The sequence below is a fragment of the Rhinolophus ferrumequinum genome, chromosome 14, assembly GCF_004115265.2.
Source record: "Rhinolophus ferrumequinum isolate MPI-CBG mRhiFer1 chromosome 14, mRhiFer1_v1.p, whole genome shotgun sequence".
NCBI lineage: Eukaryota > Metazoa > Chordata > Mammalia > Chiroptera > Rhinolophidae > Rhinolophus > Rhinolophus ferrumequinum.
This window is the reverse complement of record NC_046297.1, coordinates 31,255,736-31,277,877: the sequence shown is the minus strand read 5'-3', so window position 1 is coordinate 31,277,877 and position 22,142 is coordinate 31,255,736. Positions and strand designations below refer to the sequence as shown.

General features: G+C 36.4%; 1 protein-coding gene and 1 pseudogene across 1 annotated transcript; one reads left to right on the top strand and one right to left on the bottom strand.

The window, feature by feature from the left end:
• Nucleotides 1-4,629: 4,629 nt before the first annotated feature.
• On the bottom strand, nucleotides 4,630-20,553 carry OTUD6B (OTU deubiquitinase 6B). The gene is made up of 7 exons (XM_033125822.1): nucleotides 20,394-20,553; nucleotides 19,581-19,732; nucleotides 17,315-17,395; nucleotides 9,554-9,866; nucleotides 8,204-8,265; nucleotides 5,647-5,753; nucleotides 4,630-4,899 (listed from the first exon to the last, which is right to left on the bottom strand). The coding sequence occupies exons 1-7, from the start codon at nucleotides 20,476-20,478 to the stop codon at nucleotides 4,815-4,817; spliced, it is 885 nt and encodes a 294-aa protein (XP_032981713.1). The 5' UTR covers nucleotides 20,479-20,553; the 3' UTR covers nucleotides 4,630-4,814.
• LOC117033646 (tubulin alpha-1A chain-like) lies at nucleotides 13,365-17,291 on the top strand (annotated as a pseudogene).
• Nucleotides 20,554-22,142: the final 1,589 nt, after the last annotated feature.

The following is a 22,142-nucleotide window of genomic DNA, read 5'->3' as shown; positions in this document are numbered from 1 at the left end:
CAGTCATGAAGGACCTTGCTTAAATGCCATTAGGAGAGTGTACTTCATCCTATAGGATTAAGAAGCCACTAGAAAGTTTAGGTTAGGAAGATAATAGTCAGATTTGCATTTCTGGCAGTTCACTTTAGCAGTATGAAGGAGAGTTTAATGGAGTAAGACTAGAGACTTCTATACTATTTTGAGTCTTCTGTACTATTCTGAGACAGAAAAAGGGATAGAAAGGAAATGAGAGGGTAGAATGTGGGTTAAGATTGTGACTAGAACCTGATCTCATAGGTACATCAGATGGAGTAACCACAACTTAAGGTGTGAAATAGGGGAACAGGAATTGGATAATATTTGGCAGGGTAAGTCTGTGGCACAAGCTCAGGTTTATGAAAACATAAAAAACCTAGTAAGAGAAATGTAGAAAAGGAGATGGGGTTTACTATTTCAAACTTTAATTATCACCTGGTTCTTAAATGTACTCACTATGGACTCCCAGCTGAAAGGATTGTTGAGCTCTCTGCTGTATGGGATAACCTCGTGGAAAGTCAGCATCCACAGCTTTGTCAGCAATCAGAAATCAATCTATTTGGCAGGAAAACTGAAAAATCACACCAACTGACTGATTAATTGATTGACTGATTGACTGACTGAGACAGCATCATCTTGTGAACTCAGCACAGGACTAAGAACCTTAAATTCAATGTTAATCCAGATGGAGCTCTGGTATAGCGTGAGAACAAGATGATCAAGACTAACAACCTGAAAGAAAAGTCAGAGAAAGAGGCACAGCCCAGAACAGAGACTAAGGAGGAGGAGCCAGCAAAGAGTAGTGTTATGAAAAGAGAATTTCTCAAGGAGCGAAAGGTCTAATATTAAATGCAGCAGTAATTTCCAGTAAGATAAAAACAGGTTAAGTTGTCACTGGTACTACTCTTAGAAGCAGTATCATTGGAGGGGTGGAGCCTTCAATACTGTTGTTGATTGAAGAATATATATATATATTTCAAAAACACGTTTAAATAAATAGCTCCATGTGCAAATTGTGTCATTCTTCAACAATAATTAAAACGAGCTTTATAAATCTGGGGAGCTAGCCAAGATAGGTTCTATTTATTTTAAACTGAGGCTAGATTAGTTAGCTAGGTGAAGCAGGTTGGATGAAATATTCAACTCAAATGTCAGTTCAAAGGTCTTCAAGTAGAAGGGAACAATGGTGGGGGGTAAAGAACAAGAACTAACTGCTTCCTAAAATTTACTTTGAAAAACTTACTTAGAAACCCCATGAGTTCCACTTTTTCTACAACATAGAATCTGTTTTACCATGTTTCCCCGAAAATAAGACCTAGCCGGCCATCAGTTCTAATGCGTCTTTTGGAGCAAAAATTAATATAAGACCTGGTCTTCTTTTAATGTAAGATTAGGAATATAAGAAATATAATACCGGGTCTTTTATAATATAACATAACATAACATAATATAATAAATATAAATACTGGGTCTTATGTAAGACTGGGTCTTACATAATACAAGACCGGGTCTTAAATTAATTATTACTCCAAAAGACACATTAGAGCTGATGGTCTGGCTAGGTTTTATTTTCGGGGAAACACAGTAAGTAAGTAGAAGAACTGATGTATATGAAAATATATTGGACAGGAAGAAAAAACACTCTCGTTTGTTCCATAAAAGTAGAAACAGTATGAAATTACTAATTAAATTATCAGAAAAACAACTGATCTGTTCCTTTAGTTAGTTCATGACATGTACCAAGACAATATATTAACAAATATATACCAGCATAATAACTTGCATAAGTTTCCTTCACATTTTTATACACAAATACAAATGTTTTTCTTTTCTCCTTTAACACTCACCACTCTGAGAATATTCTTCTAATCCACTTGCCCTAAATAAACCTTCATTATTCTAAAAGGTTCTAAACTTCAATCTGATTTCTAAGAGCCATGCCTTAAATGGCTATATTTTACTATCTCCCTCTATTCTGTTTGGGCATAATGCTATGTTCATATACTTATTCCAAATTTTTTAAATATAAGAATCTGTTACTGTATTATTTTCAACTATGTGTGAGGACAAAATAAAGGCTGGATAAAATTCTAAAACGAAATGAGTTTTCCTCTATTTCTATATTCTAAAATTGTTAAAGAATAACAATTTGAACAAATGTTTATTTTAATTCATTTTATTCTTCTTCTGGCAAACAGATATGAACAAATCTATAGTGCTCACTATAGTTATACACACTCTTTTTTGCTTTACACAAGTTGTAAACATATTTAAGTGAATAAAATTCTTGGCTTAACATGTTTTCTAGAACCCTAACGTACTTTTCAAGTTAGGACAAAAAAAAGCTTACGAAACTTCCATTAGATTATCATCATACAGCAAACTAAATTAGCATATCTGCTTTTAAATTAACATCTGCCAATTTTTTTTTTTTTTAACAGGACTTTACTGGGGAACAGTGTGTACTTCCAGGCCTTTTTTCCAAGTCAAGTTGTTGTTCTTTCAATCTTAGTTGTGGAGGGTGCAGCTCAGCTCCAGATACAGTTGCCATTTCTAGTTGCAGGGGGCACAGCCCACCATCCCTTGCGGGAGTCGAACCGGCAACCTTGTGGTTGAGAGGATGTACTCCAACCAACTGAGCCATCCGGGAGCTCAGTGGCAGCTCAGCTCAAGGTGCCGTGTTCAATCTTAGTTGCAGGGGGCGCTGCCCACCATCCCTTGCGGGACTCGAGGAGTTGAACTGGCAACCTTGTGTTTGAGAGCCCATTGGCCCATGTGGGAATCGAACCGGCAGCCTTCGGAGTTAGGAGCATGGAGCTCTAACCGCCTGAGCCACTGGGCCAGCCAACATCTGCCATTTTTTAAAGACTTCAATTTTAGGTCACAGCTAAAATGATTTTTATCTGAACTTTTATGAAAGAACAGAAGCTAACCATATAAATCTTGTTCATAACCATATTGGCCCTTTAAAAATAAAAAATAATAAAAATAAAAAATAAACCTATAATCAAGAAAACTCTATTCATCTTTTAGGAAAAAATTGCTACCAATAAGTTATTTTAGAATACTTTAAATATAGATGGAATTTATAATTACTTGGTTTCATGATATCTGATTTTATTAATGCTTATCTTTTAATTTTAAAGTAGCATTACTTTAAAATAAAACCAAGGTGTTTAGTATTTTATAATTTCATTATTTTATAAATTTCAGCCCCCGAAAAAAACTCAGATCATGGCTTACAAAAAAGGCAATATTCAGAATATATTTTGACAGGCAGAATGGTTTTTAATCTCTTGAACTGGAATACCTTCATGTCGTACTCTTGCTGTAGTTGACCAGCTTCCCACATTGTCACCTGCTAGGCACATGAGATTGACAACCCATTTTTAGTATTATAAACTCCATATTTAATTGCAAAAGTTAGTTGCATTCATGGAGTAAAAATTAAATATTGTAAACTTCATGCTAAATGTTACTAGTTACTTCTAACTGGGAGAAAATAGATCCAACCAAAAAGATCTTGTTTTTCACAATACTCCCTTACATATAAATTATTTGACACATTTGTATATATGGGTACCATCTTCTTAGAAGGAATACTATTGTGTGAAACCTGAACTCTGAGTTAGATAAATCATTCATACCAAAAAGTACTGTATACTGATTTCACTATATAGTCTTGACTCCCAAAGAGTGGTTTTCAACTTTATCCACACATGTAATACAAAAATTCTCAAACAGTTGAGGTTAAGGAAAGGTTACATTAATAAGGCTAACAAAATAACAAGTAATAAAGGTTTTCTTTTAATCCTAGAAAATGAAACAAAGAGAGAAAAATTTTGTAAGACACATTGGAAAAAGAATTTGAAGTAAATTTGGCCTGGGATCTTTTTGCATTGCTACTCCTTCAACTTATACAAATTAAAGAATAAGAGAGGCCACAAACTCTTTCTTAGTGGAAAAAGCTGCAAGAAAAGCAAAGCAGCTGAGTAGTGATGAAGAAAACACAACAAAGGATATGAAAATTTGTAGTTATGAAGATAATCAAGAAATTATGGTACTAATTCCATTCTGAAGTTTAAGAAACAACAAGTGAATTAGACAGTAATCTGTTGGGTCTTTTTAAGTTACACACAAATAAAAGGTTAATCTATAATTCTTTAGAGGTTTAAATCTGACAAGGAACATCTTCTAATTACCTTTAAATTTGTCTCATTTCTTAAAACTTAACAACTGATTCCCATCAGAAAAAACATTTTAAAATTCTTAATCATTAAAGCAAGCTTCTTAGCTGCACTTTGATGGGGTTATAAAAAAGCTTCACAGAATTAATCCCATCAATACCAAAGTTACTGCAATAAAGTTCATTCATAAGTATTAAATGTGATTATCACCATCACCACATTACTGCAATGATAAAGAGATTGAGTCACTTCATTTCTTCAAGAAAAATTACATTAAAATGATTACTGAAAGCTTTCGGTAAAACACTTAAGATTTATTTCAACAGAATGTTCGGGAGATCCTATATTAATAAAAACATCAGCAAATAGGGTTGCATCTTGGTCTATAAATGATGTTCTCCATAATGGACTTGTGTTTTTAAAATATCACTTAGGGGACACTGGTTAAAGTTTATCTCTGACATATTTTTTTAAAAGCCTGTTAGCAGCTTTGCTATAAAACCTGATTAAAATAGCTGTGTTTTTCAGTAACATTTAGAACAATCCAGCACTTGGTATGAATACTCATATCGGCATTCTGTACTAAAACATAGTTGTGCAACATTTTGTAAACTAGCTGCAATTTTCAGTAGCTCTGTTCACCAACCATGTAACAGAATTGTAATGTTCTCCTAAACCATATGCATGTCTCATATATCTGAAATAAAAAAAAAAGAAATGAGTAGTTTTGATGAATGTTTATAAACACTTATGTATATAAAACCAAGAACTCTGAATGAATCACTCCACAGAGGTATCATTCAATAAACTACATTGGCATATTACTTAAAAGTTCAACACCATGTGAAAAGCAGTAGCAGTCAGTAAGATCTGTAAACCTGTCTGTTGAGTTTAAGTAAAACACAATCACTGCAGGGAAAAAAGATTGAAATACTGAGTGCTCAATAAGCTTAAATTTTTACCTAAATCCAAGCCATTAATGACCACCTTAGTAGGTTTAGCTAATGAACACTAAAGCCAGTCGCAAACTCTCCATGCTGTGTTTCAGAGATTTCTCAATCACATAAAATACTTTTACAATATGAAGAAAAAAATCTCTAAGGAATAATCAGGCATGTGAATATATTTCAGCCTTTTCACTTGTTGAAACTTTTATAATTATTAATGTCAATATGCAAACTAATCCTAAAATTTCTAACCTTTAGAAATGACTCTATTCTTAACATACGCAAGAATAAATCACCAGATTTAAACAACTATGTAAATCACATATTTTGACAATGCTTTCTGATTTTACAATTGCCTTTAACATAAAATAAGCCTAATTAATTCCACTGACAATATTCTTTTTTTTGATTAATCAACAACACAACCTAAAATCTTTTAGTAATTCTTTTTGTCTTAATTATGAAAAATATAACGGTAGACATTTCTAGGTACTTACACAAGTATTAATGGTTTTTGGGGATATTCTTCGCCAACTACAATAGGAGGAGAATCTGCCTGTATTATCTCTATCGGTGTTTGTAAAATATGAGACAGGGCTCTTAGCTATAGAAAAGAAAATGCATTATTAAAAAAATGTAAATCTTATTGAAATAATAAACTACTAAGATACGCATGCATGAATAGTGCAATCAGTCAGAGCAGGGATCCGCTCTATTCTTGAGAGCCTGGCACATAGTAGGCACTTAATACATATCTGTTGAATTAACAAATAAATATTTATTAAATCAAATGCAGAAATTTCAAGCCCTAGCTACACAACAGCTTCTTAGAAATATCAATAGTTAATAAAGTGAGGGGATGGATATTGGGTTCATTATACTAGTCTCTGCACTTTTGAATATAAATGAAAATTTCCATAATAAAAAGTTTTTTAAAAACCACTGTTCGGGCATCAGACCAAATCAATTACAATTTTGGAGGGAGAGGGGGAAAGAGAGGGAACAGGGCAGAATAGGAGGTTTATTTTTTTGTATTTTTAAGCTTTTCAGATGATTCTAATGTACAACTAGTATTGACAGCCACTACTCTCTAATTTTCAAGGCACAAATAGAATGAGTTATGCATATGAACTGCACTATCCTTTCATGGAATTTCCATCCGATTAACATACAAGTTGAAGTACTTTCACACCATACAATATAAAGTTAGAGCTTAAAGCCAGATGAATAATAGTTATTAATGCATGCAATCCTCACATAACCTTATGGGATAGGTACTACTGTTATACTTATTTTAAAGATCTAGAATCTGAAGCAGGGAAAGTTTAAGAGGCCTGCCTAAAGTCAAACACAAAGAAATAAAATGAGTGAACGGAGGAAGTTCATAAACAAATGAATCATTTAACAGTCTTTAATCATAGTGCCCAGATCTATGTATTGACCCCATTAGAAGACGATTCTGTCTTAAAGTATGGTCCTTTTAGGAAGCTTTAAACGAATGTAAGAAATTACTTCAGGAATATGAAAAAGGTTCTATGTTTTGTGGTGGCAAACTTAATCCCACACTCTATCTCATAAAAATATACCTTTGAGGCACTTTTTTCTCGTACCTACAAAAACATTTTTTAAAAGCTAGCTTGGAATGTAGGGTGCAAAGGAAACTGGAAATCTTAACATTCCTTCTAAGTCTTCAGAAATCATTTAAAGATTTTCTCTTTAATAATTTAAATTTACCCCATTATGAAAACAGCAACTCTTATTTCATATGGATTCAGAGATGAACAATTTATAAGAAATGTCCTTCAAGGGATTTTTCTAAAGGGTTTTTTTTTTTTTTTTTTAAGAGTCACTTAGGTCTCTAATACTCATTTTAACTTGTGATCCTCATAACAAAGTTCAAGCATCTTTACTCCAAATGTATCATAAAGCTACTATGAAAACTTCCTGAGTTTCAGAGACCCAGGAGAGGCACACAAAATGAATAAGCAGTTCCCTCCAGCGGCTCAGCAAGAGGTACAAATATAGCACTGCTCAGAAAAATTTTGAAGAAGCATTCATGTCATATCTTCAATTTTAAAGTAAAATACTCAAATCCACAAACTATTCAAGATGATTAATCAATATACAATATTAAGAGTGCTAGATTCATCCATCTGGTACTTACTTTAGCTTACAAACTTTTATGCATATACTCTCTGCCTTATTTAGTGTCCACAAACGACCTACCCAGTACACACAGGGGTTTTAAAATTCCTATTCTATAATTAGGAAATTCGAGCTCAGGTCACAAAACTGAGAAGTGAAAGGAAAAGCTAGGACCCAAACCCAAGACTTTCCCTCTTATCTCCTGAGTTTCTAATAACCCAAGCTGCCTCATCACCACTTGGACCTCTTAAATGTTTTATTTCATTTTAATGAAATAAAGTTAAGAAAGCACATCAAACAATTAGAGCTAAAAAAAAATCCTGATTAACTCTCTACAAGTGACTAAACACACAGTTTCCTTACATATGAATTTTAATGCACCAATACTGCTTTCAAGTCAGTCAGTCATTATCAACTAGGAATTCAAGACACAATTCTAAAAGATGTGTGTGGTAGATTTGATCTGTAATTTGACATAAAATATTGTTTTCTATTTCTGATGTAATTAATGTTATTTTTCCAATACTGACTTTCATCAGCTGAGCAACTAAGGTCAATATTAACTGTACTTGAGTAAAATCGTAACCTTCATTAAGTCCAAAAAGAACAAATATATTGCCAATACCAGCATCACAAATGGAAACACTTACACAGATCCAAAACTATCCTCACCAACCCACAGATCAAACACTGGGCTGTTTAAAATGAAATAGTGCTTCACTTCCTGAAGGTGCATACCTAAAGGCCTAAGAATGTTAACCCCCTACTACTTCAATGCTTTGTCAGTAAAAAGCTAGCAAATATACAAAGAAAAGGAATCTTCAAAGAGAAATTTGGATCATCTGAATACTAAAGATGGGATTTAGAAATAATTTAACAATCCACAATCACTATGAACTACAAACTTACCTCAAGCTGACCTCCCCATGCAGCTGTGTTTATAATATCATCACAGTACTTTCCAAACTCTTCTGTAAAAAATAAACAAAATATAGCACTTAGTAATTTTCTTAACTCGTTATAAGATCCCTTCTATTGCTCCCACGTTCCTGATTAAACTGGTCAAGATACGAATTTTCTCCTTCTTTACCTGTACTCTCCAGAATTCAATCCAATTCCCAGATCCAAACTTAACTCACTCCAATTTTCTATCATCTTACCATCCAAGAGCAAAGCAATACATTTCTGCTTCCCTCCCTCAGCCTGAGGCCCACAGACCTAACTACGTAACAAGCCTACTTCCCTCTTTTTATCCCAAGCAATGACCACCCCCAAAACTGTCACCTTATTCACTATCTTGACACGTATTTTAAAGCCTAAATCTGCATCCAAAAGAGTGTACCAAAAAAATAAAAACGTAGCCTCTATAAAATCGGGTCCCCTATAATAACATAAGAAATGTGAGGGCCGGCCAGTGGCTCAGGCGGTTAGAGCTCCATGCTCCTAACTCCAAAGGCTGCCGGTTCAATTCCCACATGGGCCAGTGGGCTCTCAACCACAAGGTTGCCAGTTCAACTCCTCGAGTCCCGCAAGGGATGGTGGGCAGCGCCCCCTGCAACTAAAATTGAACACGGCACCTTGAGCTGAGCTGCCGCTGAGCTCCCGGATGGCTCAGTTGGTTGGAGTGCGTCCTCTCAACCACAAGGCTGCCGGTTCGACTCCCGCAAGGGATGGTGGGCTGTGCCCCCTGCAACGGCAACTGGACCTGGAGCTGAGCTGCGCCCTCCACAACTAAGACTGAAAGGATAACAACTTGAAGCTGAACGTCACCCTCCACAACTAAGATTGAAAGAACAACAACTTGACTTGGAAAAAAGGCCTGGAAGTACACATTGTTCCCCAATAAAGTCCTGTTCCCCTTCCCCAATAAAATCTTTAAAAAAAAAAAAAAAAGAAAGAAAGAAATGTGAAAAAAGAATCAGGGGGAAGTACAAATGAGTTGAAACTCCTTTCCCAGAGATAGCATCAGATATGTAGTGCTTCCACTTGTTATTTTGGAAGCATTCATGTTATTTGCATCAGTATCTTATATAAAATGATTAATATAGTTTAACTATAAAATGGTTGAGTACTTAAAAGATCTTAATAAAGCAAAATGTACAAGTATCTATTAAAATTATAGAAAATAATTCTGCCTAAATTTTGAGATATTTTTCCCCATAAGGACTAGCGAGTTTTTCATTCTCAGTCCCAAGAAGCACTTTATTTAACAATAACAACCACAACTGCAACAAGACATAGTAAAGAAAACTAAATTACCTGAAGTATACATATCTCCTGTTTTAGGGTTTGTTAAAAATGGCAGAAATTCTTCCACATGGCTTTGCATATATTCAGCAGTCTGACTTCTTAAGGCAGCCACAGTCAGAGGGCATTCCTGTTCTTTCAGTTGATCTTCAATGGCTCTATACATACAGTGGCCATCAGATGGAATCTGTTTAATTTCCAACTGTCTAGCTGCCAATATTTCAGCAAGTTTTTCACTTTCTACATGTCTAGCTCCAGATAGGTTCTCAATTTCAGCTTCAGCTATCCTTTCTTTCCGCTCCTTTTCTAATGCAGCTTTTTTGTCCTAAGAGAATGTAGGAAAATTAATTCATAATAATTAGGACTAATTTACATTTGTTGCCATTTTTCTCCCTTCTCCAAAATCATATTGATGATCTCATCACTTGTAGAATGTTCTGTACTGTGAAATCCTTTAGAGGCAAACTATCTTTCTCATCTGTATGTTCCCAGCACCTAGCTCTGCACCTAGACAAAAGCTCTCAAATTTTTCTTTGAAAAATTTAAAAACTACCTGCCAAGTTTCCTAAAGCTTTACTTACTGATTACAATGTACTGTATTAAGACTGACTTATCCTAGGCCTTAAAGCATATCATTATATTTAAGTCCAGGCTACAGCAAGCTTTTTAACTTGCCACTCAATCAGTGAGGCATTAACATGCTAAAGCCTTTAGAAGGGTACAGGAACTCTATTTATCTGGCTTTTAAAAAATGTATGTGTAAACACAAGCATACACATTTTATTAATGTAACAGAGAAAAATATTCTTCATAAAAATTAAAATATTACACATAAAGTTCTCCTTAAGGACCAGTGCCTGCTCTGGAGGTCTGCTGTATATCCTTCTCAATTTTTCCTCTATGCATTTTAATAAATATAGATGCACTCACAGAAAATGTATAAAAAGTTTTTAACAAAAATAGTATACATTACATTCTGCAACTTGCTTTCCTTATTCAAATGTTGTAAGATATCTTCCCATAAAACATATGCAAGGATGAGGCGGGGAGAGGTCAGTAAGAGATTTGTGACATGAAGAATGGATAGGAAGTAGAGTGAGAAGGTTGGAGAAGAGAAAAAAAATCCTGACAGTTGGACTAGCAAGGATCAAAAGCCAGAAGCACTGTTTCATAAATGAACACATTACCAGAGAAAACTGTCAAGAGGTGAGTTTGGGGGCAAAAAGACAAGTACATAAAAACGGTCCCCAACTTTCGATGGTACGACTTATAATTTTTCAACTTTACAATAGTGTGAAAACATACACGTCATACATTCAATGGAAACCTTACTTCAAATTTTCTATTTTGATCTTTTCTCAGGTTAGCAATATGCAGTAAGATACAGCTCTCATGATGCTGGGCAGCAGCAGTGAGCCACAGCTCCCAGTCAGCCATGTGATCACAAAGGTAAACAACTAATATTCTACAGTGTATTCACTGTGTTAAATGATTTTGCCCAACTGTAGGTAAATGTAAGTGATCTGAGCACGTTTCAGGTAAGTTAGGCTAAGCTACAATGTTCAATAGATTTGGTGAATTAAATGCATTTTCAACTTAAATGATATTTGCAACTTATGATGGGTGTATCAGAACTTAACCCGTTCATAAATTGAGGAGTATCTGTAGTTAATATACATTAAGTCTAAGCATACATAGTTTTTTTAATTAAAAAAAAACAACACTAGAACAACACAAAATACTTATAGTACTTTTCTCTGGATGGTAGGATTACAAAATAAGTTTTATATGGCTGTGTGTGCACATTGTACTTTTCTGCAACTGTCTAATTTTCCACTGTGTGTTTTACTTGTATACTCACACAGGGAAATGCTTTTTAATTTAAGAGAATAAAAATAATTAAACTAAATTCTACAAATTTTCATATTGATAGCAAATTACAGGGTACACCTAGGAAAAGGTAAAAATTTTCATGTCCTTATCTCTAACTGTTTGGGGAAGAAGCAGCGAATGGAAAGGCAAATTCCAATTTAACTTAATGCCTGTTAAGTGACATGCTAGATTCACCTCAAGTGACCTAAACCAGAAACTGAATTACCTGAACCAAAAACTATTTTCTCCCTAATAAAACATAAACCTATTTAAGTTTTGTCTCCGAATTCCAACCATTCCAGAAGTAACATGCATAAATTTATCTCAGTGAATACCTACAACTGTAGATCACAGCAGCATAAAACCTTAAAACACATGGTGATACTATTACTTTATAAAAGACTAAAAAAACATTTTGAGAGGGGAGAGGGAAAATAAGCACCTTAGATATCATCTAATCCAAAACCCCTCATCCTCTTCTTCTGAGGAAACTGCACACAGAAAGATTTCCAAAGGCAACATAGCTGGGTAGAGCACAGCAGGGGCCAAAGACAACACCACAGAGCTATATTTCTATCCAGGCACCTGAATCAGAATAAAAGTGGGAGCAGATGGGAGCTGGACTTAACGATGTCATGTACTAGTTACTGGAAGAGTAGAACTTTATACTACCTGCAAAACCACTGTGGAGCCTCTAAAATACTAATCCAGTCACTTCATTTTTTTCTCCTTATGCTCTGCTTCAATATTACAAGGCAATTTCTTTTCCAGGGCACTAGGTGGGATATCCACTGGATTCTTTTCCCAACAACGTATTGTAAATGAAAAAGCAATTCTATGGAATATAACCTCATAGGGTGATCTGATCCTAAGTTCCTAACTGGGCAGGTCTTGGTGAGTAATCAAGCCCCAAGCATAAACTGCTTTAGAAGACTTATCCATTGTTTCTGTGCATCTAGGTTAACACACCTTTGAAATGTCCCCTTTCATAGCCCTCCAGCTAATGCAATGACCACCCTCAAGAGAGCAAATAATCCTACTATCCTGTAATCCTGATTCCTCCCACCTTCACGTAATTTTTCTTCATGTTCCTTCCCTCCTTCATCTCACACGCGTAATAGAAACTGCAAACTTATTCTCTGAAGAATTTGAGATCTTGTTCCCTGGCATATGTCCTCAGTTTAGCTCAAATAAATTCTTATAAAACTTCTCTACAGATTTGGACATTTCTTATGTCAACAGTATAGTTTGCTAATGGCACTAGGCACTTTGGTTTCCAAAGCCCTAGTGCTGGAGACAGAATGGGGCCAGTAAAATCTAAAGAAAACGTGTAAAAGATAAAAATAGCATGTAACTCATAAATATATCGTCAGTAAAACTAGAATCGTGTTAATATAGTAAGACAGCAAAAAAAAACTCTAAAGAGGAACCTTAAGAACTGGGTACTTACTAGTCCTGGGTTTGTATCAAACTTTCAGCATGCCATTGAGACAACTTGGGTCTCAGTTTTCTCATTTACAGAAAAAAGCAACTGAACTAGATCTCATTCCACCTCTCAAATTTCGTATTAATGGAACTTAGATCTTTTATTGAAGTTCTTTGAATTAAATAAATATTCCCTATGCTTTTCTAGATTAAAAACAAGAGATTTGCTCTATAACATTCCAACAATAAATCTTCATAAAGTTTTATCATGTTTTTCTACCAGAGTTGTATCTCTCCCAAAGATAAACACCATTAGTTAATTAGCTTTTCAATCATTGATGCCTTTGGCCAAAAAGAAAAAAAGAAAAAGAAAAAAGAGGTTTGAAATAAGTCTAATACCCAATTACCCACCCTATTTTCAGGTTCCATTTTCTTATGTACCATAAGCTTTTATGTTTTCTGTTTCACAATCCTACTAATATAAGAAAGCAAAAGAAACTTAGGGCATTTGTTTTAGGGTATTTTCTCTGCCAAGTGCTAAAGAAGTTAACTATAAAAGATGATATAAGTGTCGAGGGTATAGCCAAAAAAGCTATACCCTGCATATTTCAGCTATGCAGTATTTTAGGAAAAAAATTACAAAATGTTTGAGAAAGATAAGGAAGTGTAATTTGTTTTTGTTTGTTTTGTTGCCTAAGGGTCTGGGTGGGATGAAAAAGTTTTTATAAAGACAGGAAGGAGTTGTATCCTCATGTTTCCCAGAATTAAATAGGCTACTCTAAAATACATCGATTACTAAGTAGAGGGAATTCCAATATTGTGTTATGCTAATGCCACGCAAAAATTCTGCCCTTTGTTTTTGATCTATAGAAGCAAGATGACAATCATAAGACTATCACAAAAATACATAATAATGTTTGCTAATTTGAATTTAATCAACTTTCAAACAAACAAAGATACTGGTTTTAGGCTGAATTTTTTTAAGAAGCATATTATGCAGTAGTTAATATGATAAACGATACCATTACCTGTTAACCCAGTAGTTCTCCAGGCCTGGAATTAGAGCTTTGGAAACAGTATATTACTTAGTATTCACAATAACTCTATGAAGTATTATTTTTCCCCATTTATACATGTGAAAACAAGGCTTTAAAAGGTTAAGAATTTTACCTAAAGTCACAAAGTAAGTGGGATTAAAACACCATCTGTCTGATGCCAAAGTCCGTGCTCTATTAAATCATATACTAAATTATAAGATTCAAAGCTAGCTTAGAAATAAACTTAAATCCTAGAAAACATCAAATGTTAGTAAAACAATATTTGGAACTAAAAAGATTGGATTTAAACATCTATTTTTTTTCAAAGTGAAAAAGCCTTACCTATCTAGTATCATTCCCATAATTTTCATATCATGAACTCACTAATGCCAATGTCAGTTTCCTTACTGTTCTTTGATAATGCAAAATTTCAAAGAACATTGAAATTTTGTTCTTCCCACATTTTTGTCCATAGTATTTCTCCTACTTCAAATATCCTATCTAAAATACTGTATTTCCTTAATTTTCCAACAAAGTATTTAACACTTAGTCCAATTAACTTTTCCTTCTATAAACAAACAGAGGCTATCATGACAAGCCTGACACGCTCAAAAACTGAAAATAACCACATGGGACATTTTCATCTTAAGAAATTCCTAACTGAGCAAGTTATGGTGGGAACTCATGACCTAAGGCCTATATGATAGATTAATTTCTACCTTGAATAAGCCCTATCCACTGTTTCTGTGCATCTACAATAATATACTTAAAATTGATCTATGAACCTCCAAAGATAAACACCACGGTATGGGCAAGACAACCCCAACATTCCTCATTTTTACCTTTTACCCCCATACCTCTGTAAACTATGTTAAATGTTAACTATCCTGCAACCATCACTATAAAAGAAACATGTTATCTCTCCATTTCACTTTCTATCCAGTCCTAGAGATTTTCCGCTTTATTTTCTCCCACCTCCTTAATCTGCCACCAATTGATTTCATGTAACTTTATGTCTTCTCCTTTCATTCTAATCTATAAACTGCAAAACTGTTATTCCCAGGAGCACTACCTCAATCCTCTAATTATTTTTGCTCCCAACACTAGCCCCAAAACCTTGGCTCAAAATAAACTCTTTAAAACTTTCTTCACGTTTGAAATTTCTTTCATCAACAGTTCCAATTTAAAAAAAAAAAAAAAAAATTCTTTGAATTTTCTTCATAATTAACCATTACATAGGTATCTACATAATTCTCTGAGAATTTTAGACAGCTATATATCTTGCTCAACTTCTAGGTTCAAATCCTTGTTTCACCACTTATTACTATAGTTTTAAACCAAAGTTGTGCATCAGAATCATCTTGGCCCACACTCTGAAGATTCTGATTAAGTCTGGGATAATATATTTGTAAAAAAAAAATCCTACGCACACCCCTTACCTAGCCCCACCCTTCTATGAGAACAGAAAATTGAATATGCTATTTCATATTGCCTTAGGCTTTTTTCTTCTCTATAAAATGGGGATAAGAGGCAGGTTCTCTTACATCGACCACCTAAGAGTCGCGCTATAAGAAGCAACAATCTCTTCCTCTCAGCCATCGGCCTGGCAGCTGCAAAGTAGCAACCATGCTTGAGTCCATCTCCATCCACTTTGGCCAGGCTGGTGTCCAGATCGGCAATGCCTGCTGGGAGCTCTACTGCCTGAACATGGCATCCAACCCAATGTCAAGATGCCAAGTAACAAGACCACTGGAGGAGATGACTTCTTCAACACCTTCTTCAGTGAGACAGGTGCTGGCAAGCATGTGCCCAGGGCAATGTTTTAGACCTGGAGCCCAGTCATTGATGAAATTCACACTGGTACCTACCACCAGCTCTTCTACCCCAAGCAGCTCATCACAGGTGAGGATGATGCTGCCAATAACTATGCCTGGGGGCACTACACTATTGGCAAGATCATTGACCTTGTCGTGGACCAAATTCGGACACTGGCCGACCAGTGCACAGGTCTTCAGGACTTCCTAGTTTTCCACAGCTTTGGCAGAGGAACTGTTTCTCGGTTCACCTCCCTGCTGATGGAACATCTCTCTGTTGATTATGGGAAGAAATCCAAGCTGGAGTTCTCCATTTACCCATTTACAGGTTTCCACAACTGTAGTTGAGCCCTACAAGTCCATCCTCACCACCCACACCACCCTGGCACTCTGATTGTGCCTTCATGCTTGACAATGAGGCCATCTATGACATCTGTTGCAGAAACCTTGATACTGAGCGCCCAACTTATACTAACCTGAACAGGCAGATAGGTCAAATTGTGTCCTCTATCACTGCTACCTTCAGATTTCATGGAGCACTGAATGCTGACCTGACCGAATTCCAGACCAACTTGGATGCCCTATCCCCGACATCCACTTCCCTCTGGCCACATATGCCCCTGTCATCTCTGCTGAGAAAGCCTACCATGAGCAGCTGTCTGTAGCAGAGATCCCCAATGCGTGCTTTGAGCCAGCCAACCAGATGGTGAAATGTGACCGTTGCTGCCTATTGTGATGTGGTTCCCAAAGATGTCAATGCCGCCATTGCCACCATCAAGACCAAGCATACCATCCAGTTGTGGACTGGTGCCCCACTGGCTCCAAAGTTGGCATTAATTACCAGCCTCCCACTATGGTACTTGGTGAAGATCTGGCCAAAGTACAGGAAGCTGTGTGCATGCTGAGCAACACCACAGCTATTGCTGAGGCCTGGGCGTGCCTGGACCACAAGTTTGACATGATGAATGCCAAACGTGCCTTTGTTCACTGGTACGTGGGTGAGGGCATGGAGGAAGGGGAGTTTTCTGAGGCCCATTAGGACATCGTTGCCCTTGAGAAAGATCACGAGGAGGTTGGTGAGGATTCTGTTAAAGGAGAGGGTAAGGAAAAAGGAGAGGAATACTAAAGTTAACATGTCACAAAGGTGTTGCTTTTATAGGGAAGCTTATTCTGTTTTAAACATTGAAAAGCTGTGGTCTGATCAGTTAATTTGTATGTAGCAGTACATACTCTCATATACAATTATTGGCCTATGCTTTAAAACATGACGCTTTGTTACAGACCCAACCCGTCCATTTCTCTGATGGGTTTGAATAAAGTATTCCCTGTCTTAAAAAATAAAATGAAATGAAATAAAATAAAATAGGGATAAGAAATCCTACTTCATAGGATTATTGTCAGGACTAAATGAGATGTTATATAATATATAAGCTTAGACTAGTATCTGGCACATCGCAAGTGCTTCATAAATGTTAGTTCAGGTCCTTTGACAGTGTTGGTTCAGGTCCTTTGACAGTGTTGGTTCAGGTCCATTAATTTTTTTTCCTACTACCTCCTATATAATACCTAAGGTAGTCCTGAGCACACAACACTAACTTAAATACTTGGTGACATGATTTTCATACCCGTCTCTTTTGTGCTTTTGATATCCGAGGCAGCTGATTCTCAAGAACCAAGTTTGAAATGTTAACAGCAACAGACTCTATCTGAAGAAAAGAGAAAGCATTAACTAGTTAATGAAAAATACTTTGTGATTATTCAAAGTATTAGATTATTACATTATTCTTGAAAATCACAAACGTGTGTAATCCTACAATTCAAATTTGAGTAACAGCACTAGATAAATATTAGTATGGTTTTGTCTTCTTTCTCTATTTATAAGGGAGAATTTGTCAAATTCCCAACAAGTTTCCTTATAGCTCTTCAAAGATACTGCTCATCATTGCAAACTTTCCTTCCTTCTTAGCATGCCTACTCCATCAATCTAAACACTTCTTTTAAGTGCCAATTCAGTCAGCACTTCATCCTTCCATTCTCTAAATGTGGCAGCAGAGGTTTTTCTCCAACACAATTAGCCAGAACCTAATAAGCACTACTCTGGACCCTAGTAACAAGTTGAGGTTTTTCTATCCTTTCCCATCTACAAACTGTTAAGTATAGATAAAATGTAACTCACAATTATCATTAAGATGTTAACAATCAATCTTAATCATTAAACAAAGATCATATGTTTGCTGAAGAAAAAAAAGATGCTAGGCTAGACCTGTAACTATCAGGATTATTAACTAGTATTTTATTACTGCAAACATAAACTATTTTTTTAGTATGACACATACATAAAACAGATTGAGGCCTCTAATAACAGACACAGTCAGCACTCATCAAGACTATGGCTCAAATGATCAAAATATCAAAATGAGATTAAGATTTCAAAGAGTGGGTATCAACTTTGGGGAAATTAGTATACTTATATTTTTCAGAGGAATCTGTTTTTACAAACTGCCATACTGATAATAGGCAAGATAAGAGAGAAGTATCTGAGAAAAAAAGAGAATACAATGACATAAGAATTCAGGGAGTGTTCAGAAAGAAACGTAACTTAAGTTAATGAAAAAGACAATAGTTCAAAGTAGAATGGGAGTTTGTATTTTAGCAGTTAGACAATATGTAGCTTAAGAATCAAACAGTTTTGTCTTGGAAACCTAGGAAAGAAATCTCAAAACTGAAAGGCCTGGGAGAACAAACAAAACTATCTTACTAACAGAAAAGATGGGGAGACAATCAGGAATACCATGATTGTGACAATACAAATAAACACCTGGAGCATCAAGCCTTGTAACTTGGAAATAAAATATGTTAAGGGAACAGAAGGGCAGGATCTTGATGACTGGCTAATAAAGTTAAATAACAACCATTGTAAATCAGTACAAACAAGCTGCTTTTCCTGCCAACAGCAGACTGAAGATGAACCAAATAAAATAAAACTTAATTATGGTAGAAAAAAATTTGCATAGACATTTAAGAACTTTTCTAACTACCAAAATGGAGTGAGGTTATGGACTCTGATCCTTGACATCCAAACCTCAAGCAATAAAACTATACAAAGTTATAACAGAATTCAATATTCACATCCTGGAGTTAAGACAACTCTGGCTTTGACACTTAATAGATGCTATGAATTCAGGACAATGTTCTTAATGTCTCAGAGTCTGTTTCCCACTTGAAAAAATGGGATTACCTACACTTACTTCATAGGTAACACCTCATAGTGTGTTATTATGAGAATTATATGAGATACTGCTTATAATATGTTAAACATAGTGCTTGGCACACAATACATATTAGCTACAATGATAAAATAAGTTAAAATTACGACAGTATGCTCCAATTTACCCAAGAAACATCAGTAAATTTTCATTCATTACAACTTGTTCATAAAGCACTTTTATAACTTAAAAATGATTTCACATTCGTTGTCCCCTTTGATTCTCATAAAATCTTTCCTTAAACAGCAGAAATATTTGTATCATATTATACAGAGAAATTTATGCTCAAGAAGTTTAAATAACGTTACCCAGGTTACAATTATATTTAATGGCAATTCTGGGACTAAAAGTCTGTTCTTTCACCTTTCATTTGGTGAAGCTTCCTCTAGTCCACTTTTATCATTCTGTTCATCCTTGGGGCAAGTAAATAGTTAAAGAGTACATTTTTTGCTGACCTCCTTTACAAAAAATACACTACCATGTAAACCTGGTCACAAAAGGTGACCCATGAACATGATTGACTTCATTTCCCTCCAATTTTATGATTTTATATAGTAAACAGTATAACAGAATTGGACAATTGCTTTCAAATACTGTAGGCAAAAAGAAACATTATTTCACATACTTTACTCTGCTTAGAAGTCAGCTTCAATTGCTCCAGTTCCTCTCTCTGTTTCTTTTCCATTTCTGCTTCCAACTTAGCAACATCATCAGTGAGTTGCTTCCTCCTCTTTTTGTCATTCTTGGGAACAGCATTCTTCATACCTTGAATTTTGGCTGTAAAGCCACCAAAATTTTTAACTCAAAAACCCACATGTTAAAAGCAAATGAGAAATAGGAACAATAAGGGGATGGGTAAGAGGACATGGCATACAAAAAGTAATTAAGAAGAAGAGTAATTACATTAACAATCAGATAATTACGGAGAAGAGCCCAGATGAAGCTGAGACTCCCCTGCCCCCCCAACAAAAAAAATCTCAACAGAACGGTGAGTTTGCTGTGGAAGGAAAAAAAAAATGACTAAAGTCTAAATCTTTCAAGTACCCCTTCTGAGTCCTCAAAATTGAGGTAAGGTATTTTCAACAGCACCCACTACGGCCAAGTGTCGGTAACTGGGGCAGGAATAAGAAAGGGAGACCGGGGAGGGAGGCGCAACAGTCTGGGTCCGCACGCTGGCTTGCAGGTGTTCTCAGACACCAGCACTGGAGCTGCCGAGCAGGGTAGGGGGAACGCGGCGGAGCTGAGAAAAGGAAGCCACTGAAGGCTCAGGAGATTAAGGGACCGCCGGGGAAGGGGAGACGGAAGGGAAGAGGCCACTTGCTACTTTAGGGAAGTCCAAGACGACGCAGATTAGAAGCCTCTCAAGATTCCCCAGAACCGGCCTGCTAAGCGCCCTTCCCTGGGTCCGGCGACTTCTAGGTACCCTCTTGCCCCTCACCTTGCAACTCCTTTTTCTCTTTGCGATGCCTTCTCACCAGCTGCTCCTCCTCATTATCAAGCCCCTCCACCAACATTGCCTCCATAATCACAAGGTAGCCCACCACTCACGATGGAACAATCCTGCACCACCGGCTGGCAGGCACCTCCCAGCCCTCAACCTTGACCCGGGGCGCCATTGGCCAGACTGGGACACAGCCCCGCCTTCTAGGCGGTCCCGGATTTAGGCCTAGTCATTGGTAGAAGTAAAAAGGAGGGCAAAGTGTGCGCCTGCGCACTCCCTTGACATTCTCCCTGACTACAGGGGAGAGGCAGGGGAGGGGTAGAGCCGGAAGGCGAGGGAGTGTGGCTTCACCAGCTGGTGTTTGCGGCCTGGTGATTGACTAACTGGCTAGAGCACCTAGAGCAATAAAGCTGTAAGCTGGGCTACTCTTCTGATGTGAGGGGCGCAGAGATGACACAGAACCATTTTGGAAGTTCTTGTTTTACTCCATCGCCCCTTTAATCCGTACTGTTGGTCCCATTGCTAACAGCTATTGAAAAGGTAAGAAAGAAAAATGAAACATTTTAATAAAACCGTTGATAATTATCAATGGGAATCTTTGGGCTGAATCAATCAAACAGTAGGTAATTAAATTTTTTGCTGTTTTAAAGGTATGAAAAATAATATAAAGAGAGGCACTTGAAAATGGACTTTGAGCTGCCATCCCAGGGGAACTGCCTTGCAGGTCTTACTGTTCAAACCTTCGGAATATTAAAACTGGGCAGGATAACCTTTAGACTGGGGCTAAAGCAACATTGTATCTCAAACATTTGTTTACAAAGATAATAAGAAAGCAGATATGACTACCAGACTGAAAATTAAACACATTCTTTATGTGGACGGAAAAAGGGCTACAGGTTAAACCTGACAAGCTCAGGAGACTGAAAATAAACACATAGGATGGCGTGAACATAAAAATTCCTAACTAACGTGGGCCATGGCTGGAAGTCACAGCCTGTAGCTTCCTTAACAAAGGTCAATCTTTACCTTAAGTAAGCCTGTCTGTTGTCTTTGGCATCTATGATAACATGCCCTTGGAATGTCAGTAATCCCTTTTTTTGGACCAGAGCAGGAAACTACAAAGTCCCTCATTATTATTCTTGTCCCTGATTACCATCTCTATGTGCTGTAAAAAGTGAACTATTAACTATCCTGTACCCACCTATTTGTCTCGGCCGATCTCCAAAGAAAACTAAAATTAACATGGAAAGTCATGCCTCAAAGGCTGACAAGCTCCCAGACTCAATCCCATTAATACTCCTGCAGATGTACTAGGGACTCTTTACTTGGAAGTATTTACAGACGTGGAAAGATTTAACGAAGTGATATCAACTTAAGATGGCCAAAATGGGGCTCTTTTGACATCTAAATTAATTTTTTTGTATGTGCACAATTAGAAAAACCCGGCTTAAAATCAAACTGAATAAAATGGGAGGCTTGCCTCAGTTGGCAAATAGAAGTCTCTGAAATGGTACAAACAGACGTTCTTCTCTTCAGGAACTTAGTAAGAAAATTTTAGAAACTATCTCTGAACTAAAAAAGGTTCTGAAGTTGCTCAATGCCACCACCCCACTTTTTCTTCTTCTCCAACTGTCCCACTGAACGCTTTACTTTGTTGTCTGGACTTACTCTCCTTTACTCCGCCTCTCTCTCTCTCCTACCTTCTATTGCAGCTCCCTTTAGAGAAAAGCTGGTCTGGGTAGAAGG